Genomic DNA, 14,811 nt, shown 5'->3' on the forward strand with positions numbered 1-14,811 from the left:
TTGAGAGGCAAAAACAGTTGAAAATGTCGATAGTCCAACCATTTTGTTTCTCATTATATATCTTAGAATCATCAATAGGAAGACACTCATCTGTCTCGGCCTTAGATTTTAATCATGAGAGGTAGAACACTGAACTATCGGGTTTTGATGGTTGAACGGAATACACGACCTTTTTACGACACTCAGTTAGTGGATGGGATATAAACCTCGGTGGGTCGATGTCTAACAGTGGGAATACTTACTGGGGAATGGCAGCAACTTCCAGTGGTTGGCAATCGACATGTAATCTTGGACGTTACGATACGTACACGAGAATGGATGATGTATTCCTTACGATGTCCATTATCGAGGGGACCTCTAACATGGCAGATGTGGGTGGGTCTGAGAATAAAGATGGCAATGAATCCCCTTGGGAACCCGGTGCCGGTGGTTCAAAAGTTGCATTATTTTTTTAACGAGAGCTTGTTCCAATTGAATCTGAAAATAGTGAAAGGGATGAAGATGAAGAAGAAGAAGAAGATCCACGATTCATGGTGTACTCGCCTCTAGCTGACATACATAAGGTCGATCTATCGGCAAATGATGAATTGGAGTTTGCAGAACTACCACACAAGAGGCTTGGCAATACAAGTCATTCATTGGATTCGGGTGATTTGGAAGAAGGCTGGGAGTTTTCTAGTAAAGATTATTTTCTCGTTGCATTGAGCAATATAACATTAAGAATGGGGTTAACTTCCACGTGATTAAATCCAAATCTGAGAGGTTTGAGGCCAAGTGTACAATGCGAGATGATAGATGCGCATGGAAAATCATGGCTTCTGTTAAGAAGATGATGAGATTATGGACGATAAAAAAGTTCATCGGTCCGCATACTGTGTTGCCTCTAGTAAAGTATCATGGGGTTTTAAGGTTTTATTAATTAGGATTTTACATACTCGTGTGGTTGTAAGTGCTTCATAGGATCATTCGAAGTTGGATTCAAATATGATCGCGGACATAATACTACCGATGGTGAAAGCAGATCCAAGGATTGTCGTGTCAGTTTTAATTGTAAATATTCAGAACCAATTAAACTATACGTATTTGTACTGCAAAGTGTGGATAGCAAAGTAGAAGGCCTTGAAGAAGATGCATAGTGGGTAGGACACGTCATTCAATGAGGTATGGCAGTAGTGTCAGGTGCTGGAGAGGTACGTCTCAGGTTGTGTAACAAATCTTGAAACGGAGCCCGCCTACCACAATGATCACTTACTCCATAGATGCCGAGTCTTCTATTGTTTGTTTTGGACTTTCAAGCAATGCTTTCAAGCATTCCAATACTACAAGTACAAATAGACGGCACCTTTATGTATGGTAGATATACCCATTGGTTGTTGTTCGCTATGGTACAGGATGGTAATAGAAGAATCCTTCCAATTGCGTTTGCAATAAAACCAAGGGAGAAAGCAGACAACTGGGATTTATTTCTGTCTAGGTTGATTAGGCATGTCTTCCTCTAACCTGATATATGCGTAATCTTGGATTAGGGAACTGGAATATTATCTACAATTGAACAACAAGGAAGCCTCTAGGACAGCACACATCATCAATATTGTCTAAGATACGTTACGTCCAACTACTCCAGTAATATCCCTCTACCGTTGAGCAATCACAAGTGACCAATAGGGGTATGTAATCACCACAAATATTATTTGGTTTGTAATATTTCATTTGTTTTTTTATATTCTTTGGTATGTAATCGTCACTATCAACTTCTACTGGCAGGGTACGAGATCCATTTTTATGAGATATTGGAAATCTTACGATTAACTAACTCAGCGGGGCACGTCACCTCTTTAACATACCCTTTGATCAGTAGATACAATCCTACGACAATGGTCTATAATATAGTCACATGACCTCAAACCTGGCGGGATACATCAATTCTATTTTAAAAAGAACGTGTCATTTGTCGATAACCTGGGTTGTTAAAGAGATATACTTTTGTTTGGTAGAACTATTACCAAAGCAGCGGCAAGTTATGTTGGGAAATTGTAAGGAGGCCATGTATGGTGCCCAACGGTACCGGAACAAATTAAGAAGGGTAAGGCACGAGCAAACTACATGCCTTTAGTTTGTCACTCGCGCGATGATCTATGGTTTTGGGTAACGGAGTTCGACAGACCGAACCAAGGTATTGCCAGAGGATAATACCATGTACACTTGAGAAATAAGACTTGTGACTGTGGGAGATTTGACGCACTTCGTTTCCATGCGCTCATGTAATTGCAGCCTGTATCAATCTCCGTTTAGGTCCCATGAGCTTTGTCAACGAAGTGTACAAATTAGAAAAGTTGTACAATGTATAGAGACATGATGCGGTCATTGAGAGCACCAAAAATATCCTATCTCTATAAAATAATAAAAATAATAATATAAGGGAAGTAGGGTTAAATCCTTAGGGACCGAATTTGCACAATTATTTGTTCCTCAGAATCCTGGTCAGAATCGTGCCCAAGAAAACCTACATACCTAGAAAAGAAATAAAAAAAATAGAATTAAAAGTTTTGATCTGGAAAAATAAAATAAAAATAGAATTAAAAGTTTTGATCGGAATTTTAAAAATTAAAAATAATAGAAATAAATAAATTGAGGAAAATGTGTTCTTATAGAGAGATTCCAGCATCCGGTTGTCTCGATCCGCCTTAGGTTCTATCCTCAGCTTTTAGGTGATCCTTCTCAAACAGAATAAGTCAGTTATAGTGGAAGAGGACGCCTACGACTACCAGCTCCAAGAATTTAGACTTACAATTTAGTGAAACCTTGACTCTAGCCAATAATCGCTTCTATGGGATCGTCTTATGCTATATCATCACTTCTCAATGGCGAATCCTATGCCATTTTGTTTCTTGGGCTCGCCAACCTCTGTGCAACCTTCCCAAAATATACAAAATGGTCGTCTTTGCATACGTTGAAAAGATCACCTTTTAAAGGACATGGATGAAAGCATCAGTCCTGTAATGCAGAGAAACGATGAATCTTCGTCGAGAAGGCTAAGTACAGATTCTAAGCCTCAAGAACCCTTTTTGGAGAATTTTGACAACCTTTGGCTAGATAGATTTAGTGGCTCGTGATTTTTGGAAAAAAACAAATAAATATAATGGGAATGGAATTTTTATTGAAAGAAAATATGGAAAGAACAAAAAGGTTAAACTTTATGGGGGAGAGTGTGTTTACAGCAAAAGATGTTGTGAAACTTATGTTACTCCATCCCCTATTTATAGTACTAGGAAAGATAGTCTAGTCCTACTTAAATTCTAAAAGATAAATATAAATAATTAAAGATAAATAAAGATAAATAAAAATAAATCCTAAAATTGAATCTAAATAACAATCCTTAATAATTATCCTAATATAATTGGAATTAAAATAGAGTCTTGTGATATAAAATCTTTTATTTTGCACTTTAGCCCTTATGTCATCCATGCTTGCATTTTTGGCACCACCTTTTTTTCTATGTTGCATGTTGGCCCATTTTATCTTCAAATTTCCTTTTGCCTCCAATTTAGTCCCTGAAAGATAAAAGACCATAAATAGCTCAAATTAGTAGGGTCATACTCAAAATAAATATGCAATTAGTACATAAAAATATGTCGTTCTAGAGTATTATCAAGACACGTATTCCCACCAGTCCTAAATGAACGTAAGTGGCCGCCTATATTGCTTGCTCCATTTAAGTTGTTACTCAATAGAATATTACGTTGCAAACCAAAAGGTCGACCCACGTTGACTTGAATACACGACAACATAGATATTCGGGACAGGTCAAATCAACTGAGGTTATGCGAATGGTGTAGGAACCCAGGCCATACAATGCCACCATGTCCACATCGAAATAACTAAGCAAACTAGAAAACATATGTCAATTCCATTATAATATGTAAACGTACGGTTCAGTGGAATAATAACAAATATTAGATTTTCATGTTGTGAAATTATAACAAATTACAACGTTAATTAACTTTTGTTTACCTCATTTTACATTTTACTCACTTATGTTTGAAATGTTATGTTTTAGTTACTTATGTTAATGTGTTGTAACATTTTAGTCATTGAGCCGTTAATTATCGTTAACGGTGTAATGATAAGCTAATGTGGCACGTTAAATCATCATTTTAAACAAAAATTTTATGTTAAATTATACAATTGGTCCCCATATTTTTTAGTTTTGAGCAATTTAATTTTTTTCTTTTATATTCTTTTAATTTTTTTCTTTTTTCTTTTTCATTCTCTTCTGTTTCTCCCTTTCTTTGTCGATCTTCCCAATTTAAATTGTTGAAAAAAATAAAAGTATAAGGACTAGTTTAACAAATAGAAAATATAAAAAAAATTATGTTAAAAGAAATAGAAAATGGTGGAAAACAGAGGGAGAAGGAGAAGGGAATGGAAAATAAAGAAAAAAGAGAGAGGAAAGTTCAAAGAAAATAAAAGAAAAAATAAATAGCTCAAAATAAAAAAAATATAAAGACCAATTGTATAATTTAACCTAAAATTTTCATTTGAAATAATGAGTTAATGTAACACGTCAGCTTACTGTTACATCGTTAACAACAATTAATGCTCAGTGACTAAAATGTTGCAACACGATAATGTAAGTGACTAAAACGCAATATTTCAAACATAAATGACAAAAATGTAACATGAGACAAATAAAAATGACAATTTTTATAGTTTACCCAAAGTTATTTTATTTTTTCATCCATTCCCTTATCTTTATTCTTTAAAGTTATAATTATATCATATATTTGAATTAAAAAATTAATTATTATAAGCACAAAAAAACTAATTTAACTCAAGCTAATTAATTAAATAGAATAAATATAAGAGATAAAAGTATTTTTTTAATCCTTAAAATTGACAAAATTTTTCAACTTGATCTCTATTTTTTTTCACATTAATCTTAAAACTAAACAATTTTTTCTTGATTTGATCTTTAAATTTTGATTATTTTAAGGTATGATGACATTAGAGTGTCACATCATCATGTGTAATTTTTAAAAAATTATATAAATCTAAAAGATACAAATATATATAAATTATAAAGAAATTATAAATTGTTAAAGAAAATTTTAAAAATTTTTACAATTTCTAAGCACAACATCTTCACACTTAATAGAATTCAAGGTTATTGACCAAATTAGGAAAGATATGCTAAATTTCGAAATTAATGTGAAAACAAAAACATATTATTTTACCCTTAAACATAAATAAGGGATAAATATAAAAATTACACAAATTTTTGTTTAATGTGCAATACTATATATTAATTTTGATTTTCTGTAATTTTATATATGAAATTTTACTTTTGATATCAACATTATCTACATATGACTATGATACTTTTATATATTTCAGATACAAATAACTATATTAAATCAATATAAAAATAAATAGAATTTATTTTTTAAAAGGTGTACAATCGAATAAAAATAAAATATAATGTTACATCAAATCCTTTAAAAAATACATTAAATTAAAAATCAGAATTCAGTTTATATAATAAAAATAAAAATAAAAATTTTGGAAACTTATTAGGATTGAGCGAAACCAGAAAATGTTTATGTTGTTGGTTATTGCTGTTGTGGTTTAATAAATTAAAAATAAAAAGGCCTAATACTAAATATACTGTTAGTAAGAAAACAGGATTCTTTTTCCTCTCTAGGTCTCGTATTTGTATTGTCTGTAAAACATAAGAGAAACATTCCTCGATATTATCTGATTTCTGGGTGTAGATCTAATCTCAACGCCAAACGGAAAAAAGTGATCGAGGTACAGAGTAGCCAAGCTGGAGCAATTGAAGACGATTGGTAGGGAGCTCACCATGGGCTCCCAAGGCGGATTCTACCAATCCAAAGAATTTCTGGATCTGGTGAAGTCCATTGGCGAGGCTCGATCCAAGGCCGAAGAGGACCGAATTGTTCTCAGCGAGATCGAGACTCTCAAACGCCGCATCTCCGAGCCCGACACACCCAAGCGCAAGATGAAAGAGTACATCATCAGATTGGTTTACGTCGAGATGCTCGGTCACGACGCTTCCTTCGGTTACATTCACGCCGTTAAGATGACTCACGATGATACCCTCCTCGTCAAACGGACCGGTTACTTGGCCGTTACGCTCTTCTTAAACGAAGATCATGATTTGATCATTTTGATTGTCAATACCATCCAGAAAGATTTGAAGTCTGACAATTACTTGGTGGTCTGCGTCGCCTTGAATGCCGTTTGCAAGTTGATCAATGAGGAGACAATTCCTGCCGTCTTGCCGCAGATTGTGGAGTTGCTCGCACATCCTAAGGAGGCTGTACGGAAGAAGGCCATCATGGCTCTCCATCGGTTTTATCAGAAATCCCCTTCTTCTGTTTCGCATCTCGTCTCCAATTTTCGCAAGGTAGGTCTTCCCATTTACCTTATTCCATTTCAATGCTTTAATCTATTTTTAATATTTTCACCATTCCAAATGAATGTGTTGATGCATTTTAATTTTAACCAGCTTTCAACCATGTCTATGAGTATTTACCCATGGGAAATGGGGAAAGCGTCTTGTTTCTGTGCATGCATGTTAGCGATGTGCTAAATGAATGCTACAATTTTCCAAAGTCGCGCCTTTTCTTCATTTTAATTTTAATCAGTGTACAACCATGTCTACGTGTTTTTATCCATGGGAAATCGGGAAAGCATCTTGTTTCTGTGCATGCATGTTAGTGATGTGCTAAATGAATGCTACAATTTTCCAAAGTTGCGCCTTTTCTTCTTCATTTAGGGTAGTGTTTTTTTTATGACCAACTTGTACGAGTTTCACAACTAAAACCATCAATTTCAGGTACCTTCTATCCTCGAATGACCTCCTTTGAAGGAAGAATTAGCACCACAATGGGGAACTAAGGTTTCCATTTTAATAGATATGCCTTGACTTGAGAAGTTGAAATGCTCATTCTAAAAATGTTGAATTTAATCTTGATATATTAGATATTTTGATGCGTCTCCCAATATTTTTTACTCAGTGATGATTTATACAATGTGGCTTCACCGTACGTTATCTTATTTATCTATTTATGCAATGTGGCTTCCTTTTGTTTCAGAGACTTTGTGATAATGATCCTGGAGTTATGGGTGCAACCCTTTGCCCACTTTTTGATCTTATAACAAATGATGTTAATTCTTACAAAGATTTGGTCATCAGCTTTGTAAGCATTCTTAAACAAGTTGCTGAACGCAGACTACCTAAGGCTTATGATTACCATCAGATGCCAGCTCCATTTATTCAGGTATTGCTTATTTTTAGGTTTAACTTAAAAAGCTTTATTGGATGATTTTTTTTTTAATTGAAATTATAGGTCATATGAAAATCATAGTTGCATTCTGCAGATCAAATTGTTGAAAATTCTGGCATTGCTTGGAAGCGGTGACAAGCAAGCAAGTGAAAACATGTATACCGTAGTGGGAGACATATTCAGAAAATGTGATTCATCAAGTAATATAGGAAATGCTATACTCTATGAGTGCATATGCTGTGTTTCCTCTATATATCCCAATCCCAAGTTATTAGAGTCTGCAGCGGATGCTATATCCAGATTTTTAAAGGTATATCACATGTAGCTGGTGTCTACTTTGTGGAAGTGCAGAGAGCTATTCTTCAAGAAGATTATTGAGTTTTTTTTCTTTCTTTTTTTTTTTTTTTTCTAATTTACCAACTCTTGTTTCTTGTTGCAGAGTGACAGTCATAACCTAAAATACATGGGCATTGATGCTCTTGGCCGATTAATAAAGATAAGTCCAGAGATTGCTGAGCAACATCAGTTGGCTGTTATTGATTGCTTAGAGGTAAGAAGTGTCTATGTTTATTTCACATTTTTACTTGAATGTTATTTGCTAACTAGCCTCAGGCTAGATTAACATAATATATATCCTGTGGGGGCTGGCAGTTATTTAGGTGTGAGCAAAACTCGATTCGACTCAAAAAAATCGAAAAAATTTTCAAATTTCAAGTTAATCGAATCAGGTTATTTGGTTTTTTTGAGTCAACTTGAATAAGTAGTTCGAGTTTCAGTTTCGAGTCGAGTTGAATTTTACAATTTGAATAACTTGAATAATTCAAATAACTCAAATAAGATATTGATGTAAATACCCATTTGGTCCCTTTCAATTTTAAAAAAGAGCAAATTGGTCTATTACAAAAAAATTCAAAATAATTAAAAATTTCAATTTTTTTAAAATATAAAAACTAAAAATTCTAAAAACATTCTAAAGAATATAAAAAAGCTAAAAAATTTTAAAAACTTCTAAAATAATAATTTTGGACCTAAATAAGTAAATTAATGATTTTGAAAGAGTTTTCAAACATATATGGTTTCAAATTTATATACTTTGACATGGAATTAGTTATACTGGAACAAGATTTTAATTTGACATGTTTAATTTTTAATTTAACTCAAACAATTTCACTCGATTCCACTTGACTCGAATTTCATTTCACTCGATTCGATCTGAAAAAAAATTTCAAATCGAGTTAGGATGATAAAATGGGACTTGTACTTGACTAACTCAAAAATTTTTCATTTGATTCGATCAAACGCTCACTCTTAGAGATATTTATCTATTTTCATATAAATTGCTCTATATGGTCTAGTAGAATGTTTACTTGGTTCTTAAATGCGGAAGAGGGAAGAAGCAGTAGCGTTTAAGATTGATGGATGAGCTTTAGAGGAAAATAGGGAGAATGCTCTTTGTAAGTTGTAATGTAGGTTTCTCCCAGTGTTATAAAATGTTATACAGGGATCTGTTGCTAGAGAAGTGAGGAACAAGCAGTTTAAATCATTATAATCAAAAGTTTTTCTTGAATACCCTTTAATGATTTGATAATTTGAGAGTGGATTTACAAGACTCCAGTGGTCTAATCTAACACTACTGAGCACTCGGTCCTTATTTGTGGTTTAAGACTCGAGAGTGATTAGTTCAAAATGTCCTTTCAATACATACTTAAATGCGAATGATGCACTTATGCATGTTATAGCAGAGTTTAATCTAACACTACTGTAAATGCCTTTTTTGGTTTGGCTTCAAATTTCTTAGTGAATAATTATCCTTCTTAATTATGCTATCTTCCATGCAACTATCATTCTTTTTCTTGCAATTATTTAACTTGAGGGCACCAAACAGGACCCAGATGATACTCTGAAGAGAAAAACCTTTGAACTACTGTACAAAATGACCAAGTCTACAAATGTGGAGGTTATTGTTGATCGCATGATTGATTACATGATTAGCATTAATGACAATCATTATAAAACTGAAATAGCATCTCGATGCGTTGAACTTGCGGAGCAATTTGCACCGAGCAATCAATGGTTCATTCAGGTAATATTTTACCTTCCGCTGAGGAATTAGGTTCTTAGCTTAGAATGTAGCCATTCCTGATAATTTGACTTGGCAGACCATGAATAAAGTTTTTGAGCATGCGGGAGATCTGGTCAATATTAAGGTAGCTCACAATTTGATGCGGTTGATTGCTGAGGGATTTGGAGAGGATGATAATACTGCAGACAGTCAACTGAGATCATCTGCTGTAAGTTTTTTCACTTATTTTGATGATTGCCTTTCATGTGCGGTGCTTAGAGCCCATTATGTGTTGCTGCATGTCAAATTCAGGCATCATTTGAATTTATTACTTATTTACATATTGCATCTTGTTTAATAATCTTCTTTATCTATGTTTTAATTAATAGCGTCTCAATTCGAATCTGAATAAAGAAATTTTCTCCTGAAAGCTTGAAACCTTGAAACCTTGGATTTTGTGATACCTTGTGCTTTTTCTATTTTGTTAATGACATTAATTGAATTTCTTATTGATACATACAGTCACTTCAATTAATTTTGAAGTCAAGCTTAGCCCTTGAAAATCTTTTAATTTTATACAGGCAATTAGCAAAATACGACTGGCTTAAATGGTATTATTTGATGCTTAAAGATAAGATATAGCATGGGCGTAACAGTTCTTTTTAATGGGATATGCCATGCATTAAGTTTTATGAACCTATAAGTATAATGGGATTTAATAATGAGTTTTAACATTATTCTGGAAATCATTTTACCTCCTAAAGAACTGATAATTTTATAGAAAAAGGCTGGAGCTTAAGGACTAGATCTGATAATGCACCAAAAGAGTGACTTTTTTTTGTTTTGATGCAGGTGGAGTCATACTTGTACATTCTTGGTGAACCAAAGCTGCCATCCGTTTTTCTTCAAGTATGTTTTGTGCTAGAGTAACCTTTGCATCTTTTTTTTATGCATGCAGGAAGTACTAAAATTTTGAGTATTATCTTAATTGTGACTTGTGAGTTTTGGTTGCAGGTAATTTGCTGGGTCTTAGGGGAATATGGAACAGCTGATGGAAAGTACTCTGCTTCCTATATTACTGGGAAGTTATGTGATGTGGCAGAGGCATATTCGAACGATGAGACTGTTAAGGTATCAATTAATATGGTTTAATGTTTCTTAAAGTTATTACTATATTTTTATGCAGTTGAACAACATGTTTGTATATTTCACTCTTATAGTTCTCTGAAAATCGATGCATGGTTCTTATATTCATTGTCTGAAAATGTGACTATCCTTCACATATTTTTGAAGGCATATGCAGTTACAGCCCTCATGAAAATATATGCATTTGAAATAGCAGCGGGGAGGATGGTAGATATGCTGCCTGAGGTTGGTTTCCAAGCACTTGATTACAAATTTATTCTATGCAAATGCATACTCATTGCTGTATTTGATGTGGTTGACTATTTAAATCTCTTGGTAATTTTATGTTAGATTGCATGTCTTTAGTGCAACATTGTGAAAATAATTTAAAACTAGCATGGTTAGCTTTTCATGCATCTGATTGATGCTGAACAACATAATTTGCAAATAGTTCTTACGGATTTGCATTATTTTCAAGAACTCAAGTTGGAGGTTTGTATTTTGTAAGTTTGATAATAATCTTATAGACTACATTTTAGAAAGGTTTGGTTTTGGGGTTGTTTGGTTGCCTAAAACAGAAAATGTTAGCACTATAATTCTCTCAACATTAGCTAGTAAGGCTGTGTTTGTTTCATTGAAAACAATTTTCTGAAAAATGATTTTTGGAAAATGGATTAATTTTCTGGAAAAACTGATATTTTCTAGTGTTTAGATGATTTTATATAAAATATTTTTCGTTGTTTTAGTAAATTTTCATGAAATCATTTTTTGAAAGTTGTTTTCAGGGAAGCAAACACAACATTAATTATATTTGTGACAAAATATTATAGGGATATCTTTTGACAACTACAATTTACTTTATGGTACGATAATTAATATCTTATATAGACTTAATAATAATCAATGACTAATTAAAACATAATAGATTAATAAATATTTATTATTAAATATTTATAAATTGCAATATATTTATTATTAAAATAGTAATATAAATATTTTCAATAAATATTAAGAATATTATTTAATATTTAAAATTGTTATTAATGTTTAAATTTATTATTAAAATAAAATTGTGATTGTGACAAAATTTGTGGACTGAGTTCTCTGTCCTCTGTCGGTGCAGTGTCATTCTTTAATGGAAGAATTTTTGGCTTCTCACTCGACAGATTTGCAGCAACGCGCTTATGAATTGCAAGCTGTGATTGGCCTTGATGCTCATGCTGTTGAGAGTATTATGCCATCAGATGCAAGTTGTGAAGATATTGAGGTGCTTTATTTTGGATTTTATGTACATATTTTCACTTTATGAACTTTGAAACTCGGGGCCCTGTTTTAAAAATCTTTTTCTTTATAGTTTGAGTTCCTAAATTCCTCAAAGTCTTATGTTCCATATTGAAGCTTCCATGGCCTAAAATTCAGTTTTATAGAGTGTTCAGGACTTAAAACCTATGATTGATGTGTTATTTAAATGCTCTGACATCTGCCCTTTAGTTTTTGGTAAGTGTTCTCTCTCCTTGCTTTCTCAAATATTATGTGCTACATCTTTTAATTTTGAAATTTTCCTTGAGGAAAGAGTAATGCCATAGCCTCCTGCATCGGTCCTCCGTTATTGCATTGAATTGACCTACATGTATGCTGGATAATTCTTTTCAAACATGCCCAATACTGGAGCTTCACAAGATTGTGAATATATCTGTGCCAGATTAAGTGGTTGATGTTTAAAGCCCCTACATTTCTATGAAAACCATAGTCCAGATATGTTCAGGTTAAGATTGTTCAGCCATTAAACTATTTTTGGGTACTTAGGGCTATTTGTCATTTTAGTTCCTTGTTTGTTCTGTTAACTGCATCTTGGTGGAATATTGTTTGCTAAATATATATTTTATTTTCATGCAACAGTAGATCACTTTTAGTCCTCTCTTGCAGGTTGATAAAGCCCTTTCCTTCCTTAATGGTTATATCCAAGAGTCAATTGAAAAAGGTGCTCAGCCCTATATTCCTGAGAGTGAACGCTCTGGAATGTTAAATATCAGCAATTTTAGGAATCAAGATCACCATGAAGCTTCGTCACATGGTCTCAGGTTTGAGGCATATGAGCTTCCAAAGCAAACAGTGCAAGCAAGGATTCCTCCTGCATCACTTGCTTCAACTGAACTTGTTCCAGTGCCAGAGCCAGTGTATCCTAGGGAAAGCTACCAGACTACTACTGTGCCATCTGTATCATCAGATGCAGCATCAACAGAGCTCAAGCTACGACTAGATGGAGTCCAAAAAAAGTGGGGTAGGCAAACACACTTTCCCTCAACATCTACCTCAAATTCCACATCCCAGAAAACAGTTAATGGCATCACGCAAGTTGATGGGTCAAATACTGCAAATTCAAGAACACGTGAAACCTATGATTCTAGGAAACAAGTAGAAATTTCTCCAGAAAAGCAGAAACTGGCTGCTTCGCTGTTTGGAGGTCCATCAAAAACAGAAAAGAAGTCAGCTACTGGTCATAAGAGTTCAAAGCCAAGCAGCCACATGGTGAAGTCTCATGCGCCGAAGTCTAGTATGGAAGTTGCTTCAGAAAAGACATCTCCTGTTCAACAACCTCCGGACTTGCTTGATTTTGGAGAACCAACTGTCAAAAGTACTGCTCCTTCACTAGATCCATTTAAAGATCTGGAGGGTCTTCTTGAGCCAACAACTCAAGTTTCTTCAGCAGTGAATCATAGTTCAACTGCTGCTGTTACGAAGTCCCCTGATATAATGGGATTGTACACAGAGACACCTGCTGGCGCACACCATAAAGACAGTGATATTTTATCTGGCTTGTCAAATTCGCCAATGACAAATATGGTTGGTGGTACTACAACCATGCAAGTAGCTCAAACTAGTAAGAGCCCCAACCTTAAAGATTCATTGGAAAAGGATGCACTGGTTAGGCAGATGGGTGTTACTCCATCGAGTCAGAATCCAAACTTGTTTAAAGATCTACTCGGGTGAAGTATATTGGGAAGGAAGGATTGACATGACTTACAGCAATGGGGTTTCATTATGGTTTTACTTCCATACAGCTAGCAACTGGGCAGTTGATAGGTGAACCATACGAGCAATGAGGTATCATGAGCACAGATATGCAGAGATTGTGGTATTAATTTGATTCAGCCGCCTCGAATGGGGTTTAATAGTCAGGTACGGGTCTGTAGTTGTTGGACAGTAAAGAGTTTTCTTTTTTTTTTTTGGAATATTATTTCTTTTTTTCCATTTTTGGGTCGTAGGCAAATAGCACAACACAGCGGTGTTCTTTGTAGTGAATTTGAGTTCTCGTGGCTGTTCCAACTGCAAGGATTTTTTTTTATGGCTGGCTCAATCTGAAAAAGGAAAACGGGTTTTTGCATTGTATGATGTTGAGTCTTTGTTGTGATGACAAATAATAATGCTTCAAAGTGGTATAATAAGTATAAGTTTAGATGAACGGTGTGTTGTGAGATTAAATATTTTAACTTGAGATAAAAAATCTGTTGGTGTGTTTGTTAAATATATATATGCGCATATTTGCTTTGTATTAATATTATAGGTAATTTTACCAAATTTCATCAAATTATATTATTAAAATTTTAGTATTAATCTTTTCGTTGATAAAAATTCTAGTATAATTTTTATGAGAAAATTTAGCTCAAATATATTAATAATTAACTTTCAGTGATATCATCTAATAAAATTAAAGAATTATATATATTTTTATAAAATTTAATATTAAATTAGGTTACTCTGTAAATATCCGTACATGAACGGCTCCTAAATGTATCTCTACTGCTTGCTCGAGGCGAAATTGGAGAAATTCTAAATTTTAACGTTGAATTGATTGGGAAATAGGAAGCATACTCTGTACACTTCAATTTTGGGTTGTCTTTGGTTGTTTGTATTGTATTTTATCCAAAAAGAAGATGGGTAGCAGAAATGGCGGTGGAGCTCCTACGATGATAAGAAGAAGACAATCCGATTTTAAAATGTCCTTCAACCTCGCTCTTCGCTCCCTTCTCACTACCTGTTCTAAAGAGGCTAGGTCACCTTTTTTTCCTTTTTATTCTTGAGATTTTTCTTTTTTTTTCTCTTGTAAGTTTTTCTCAAACCTGGATCACAATGTGCTTGCTTTTAAATGGTTTTCTCTATTGTAATTATGAAGGATTTGAGTAAAGAATTTCCAAATTTTACAAGTACAGAGCAAGAACGTCTCTACCAGCATTTATTCGGGTTCATTCTTTTTTCCCCCTTCAATTGCCATATAAATAGTTCACTTTCGCATGCAATTCGTATTCCAGGAAT

At 33.8% G+C, this 14,811-nt stretch overlaps 1 protein-coding gene across 1 annotated transcript; it reads left to right on the plus strand.

Annotated features, from left to right (window-relative positions):
* The first annotated feature begins 5,561 nt into the window (after positions 1–5,561).
* Positions 5,562–13,960, plus strand: LOC107929444 (AP-4 complex subunit epsilon). The gene is made up of 11 exons (XM_016860865.2): positions 5,562–6,427; positions 7,119–7,304; positions 7,405–7,620; positions 7,750–7,860; positions 9,196–9,393; positions 9,470–9,601; positions 10,225–10,281; positions 10,387–10,503; positions 10,666–10,743; positions 11,621–11,764; positions 12,424–13,960. The coding sequence occupies exons 1-11, from the start codon at positions 5,861–5,863 to the stop codon at positions 13,486–13,488; spliced, it is 2,871 nt and encodes a 956-aa protein (XP_016716354.2). The 5' UTR covers positions 5,562–5,860; the 3' UTR covers positions 13,489–13,960.
* The last annotated feature ends 851 nt before the right edge of the window (positions 13,961–14,811 follow it).

This window comes from Gossypium hirsutum, chromosome A08 (assembly GCF_007990345.1).
Source record: "Gossypium hirsutum isolate 1008001.06 chromosome A08, Gossypium_hirsutum_v2.1, whole genome shotgun sequence".
Classification (NCBI taxonomy): Eukaryota; Viridiplantae; Streptophyta; class Magnoliopsida; order Malvales; family Malvaceae; genus Gossypium; species Gossypium hirsutum.

What these genes read in the sequence shown, in the direction of transcription:
- LOC107929444 (XM_016860865.2), top strand. Translation starts at nt 5,861, where the DNA reads ATGGGCTCCCAAGGCGGATTCTACCAATCCAAAGAATTTCTGGATCTG. An exon ending in TGCCATCCGTTTTTCTTCAA is followed by an intron (nt 10,282 to 10,386) that starts GTATGTTTTGTG and finishes TTTTGGTTGCAG; the next exon opens with GTAATTTGCTGGGTCTTAGG. An exon ending in TGGTAGATATGCTGCCTGAG is followed by an intron (nt 10,744 to 11,620) that starts GTTGGTTTCCAA and finishes CTGTCGGTGCAG; the next exon opens with TGTCATTCTTTAATGGAAGA.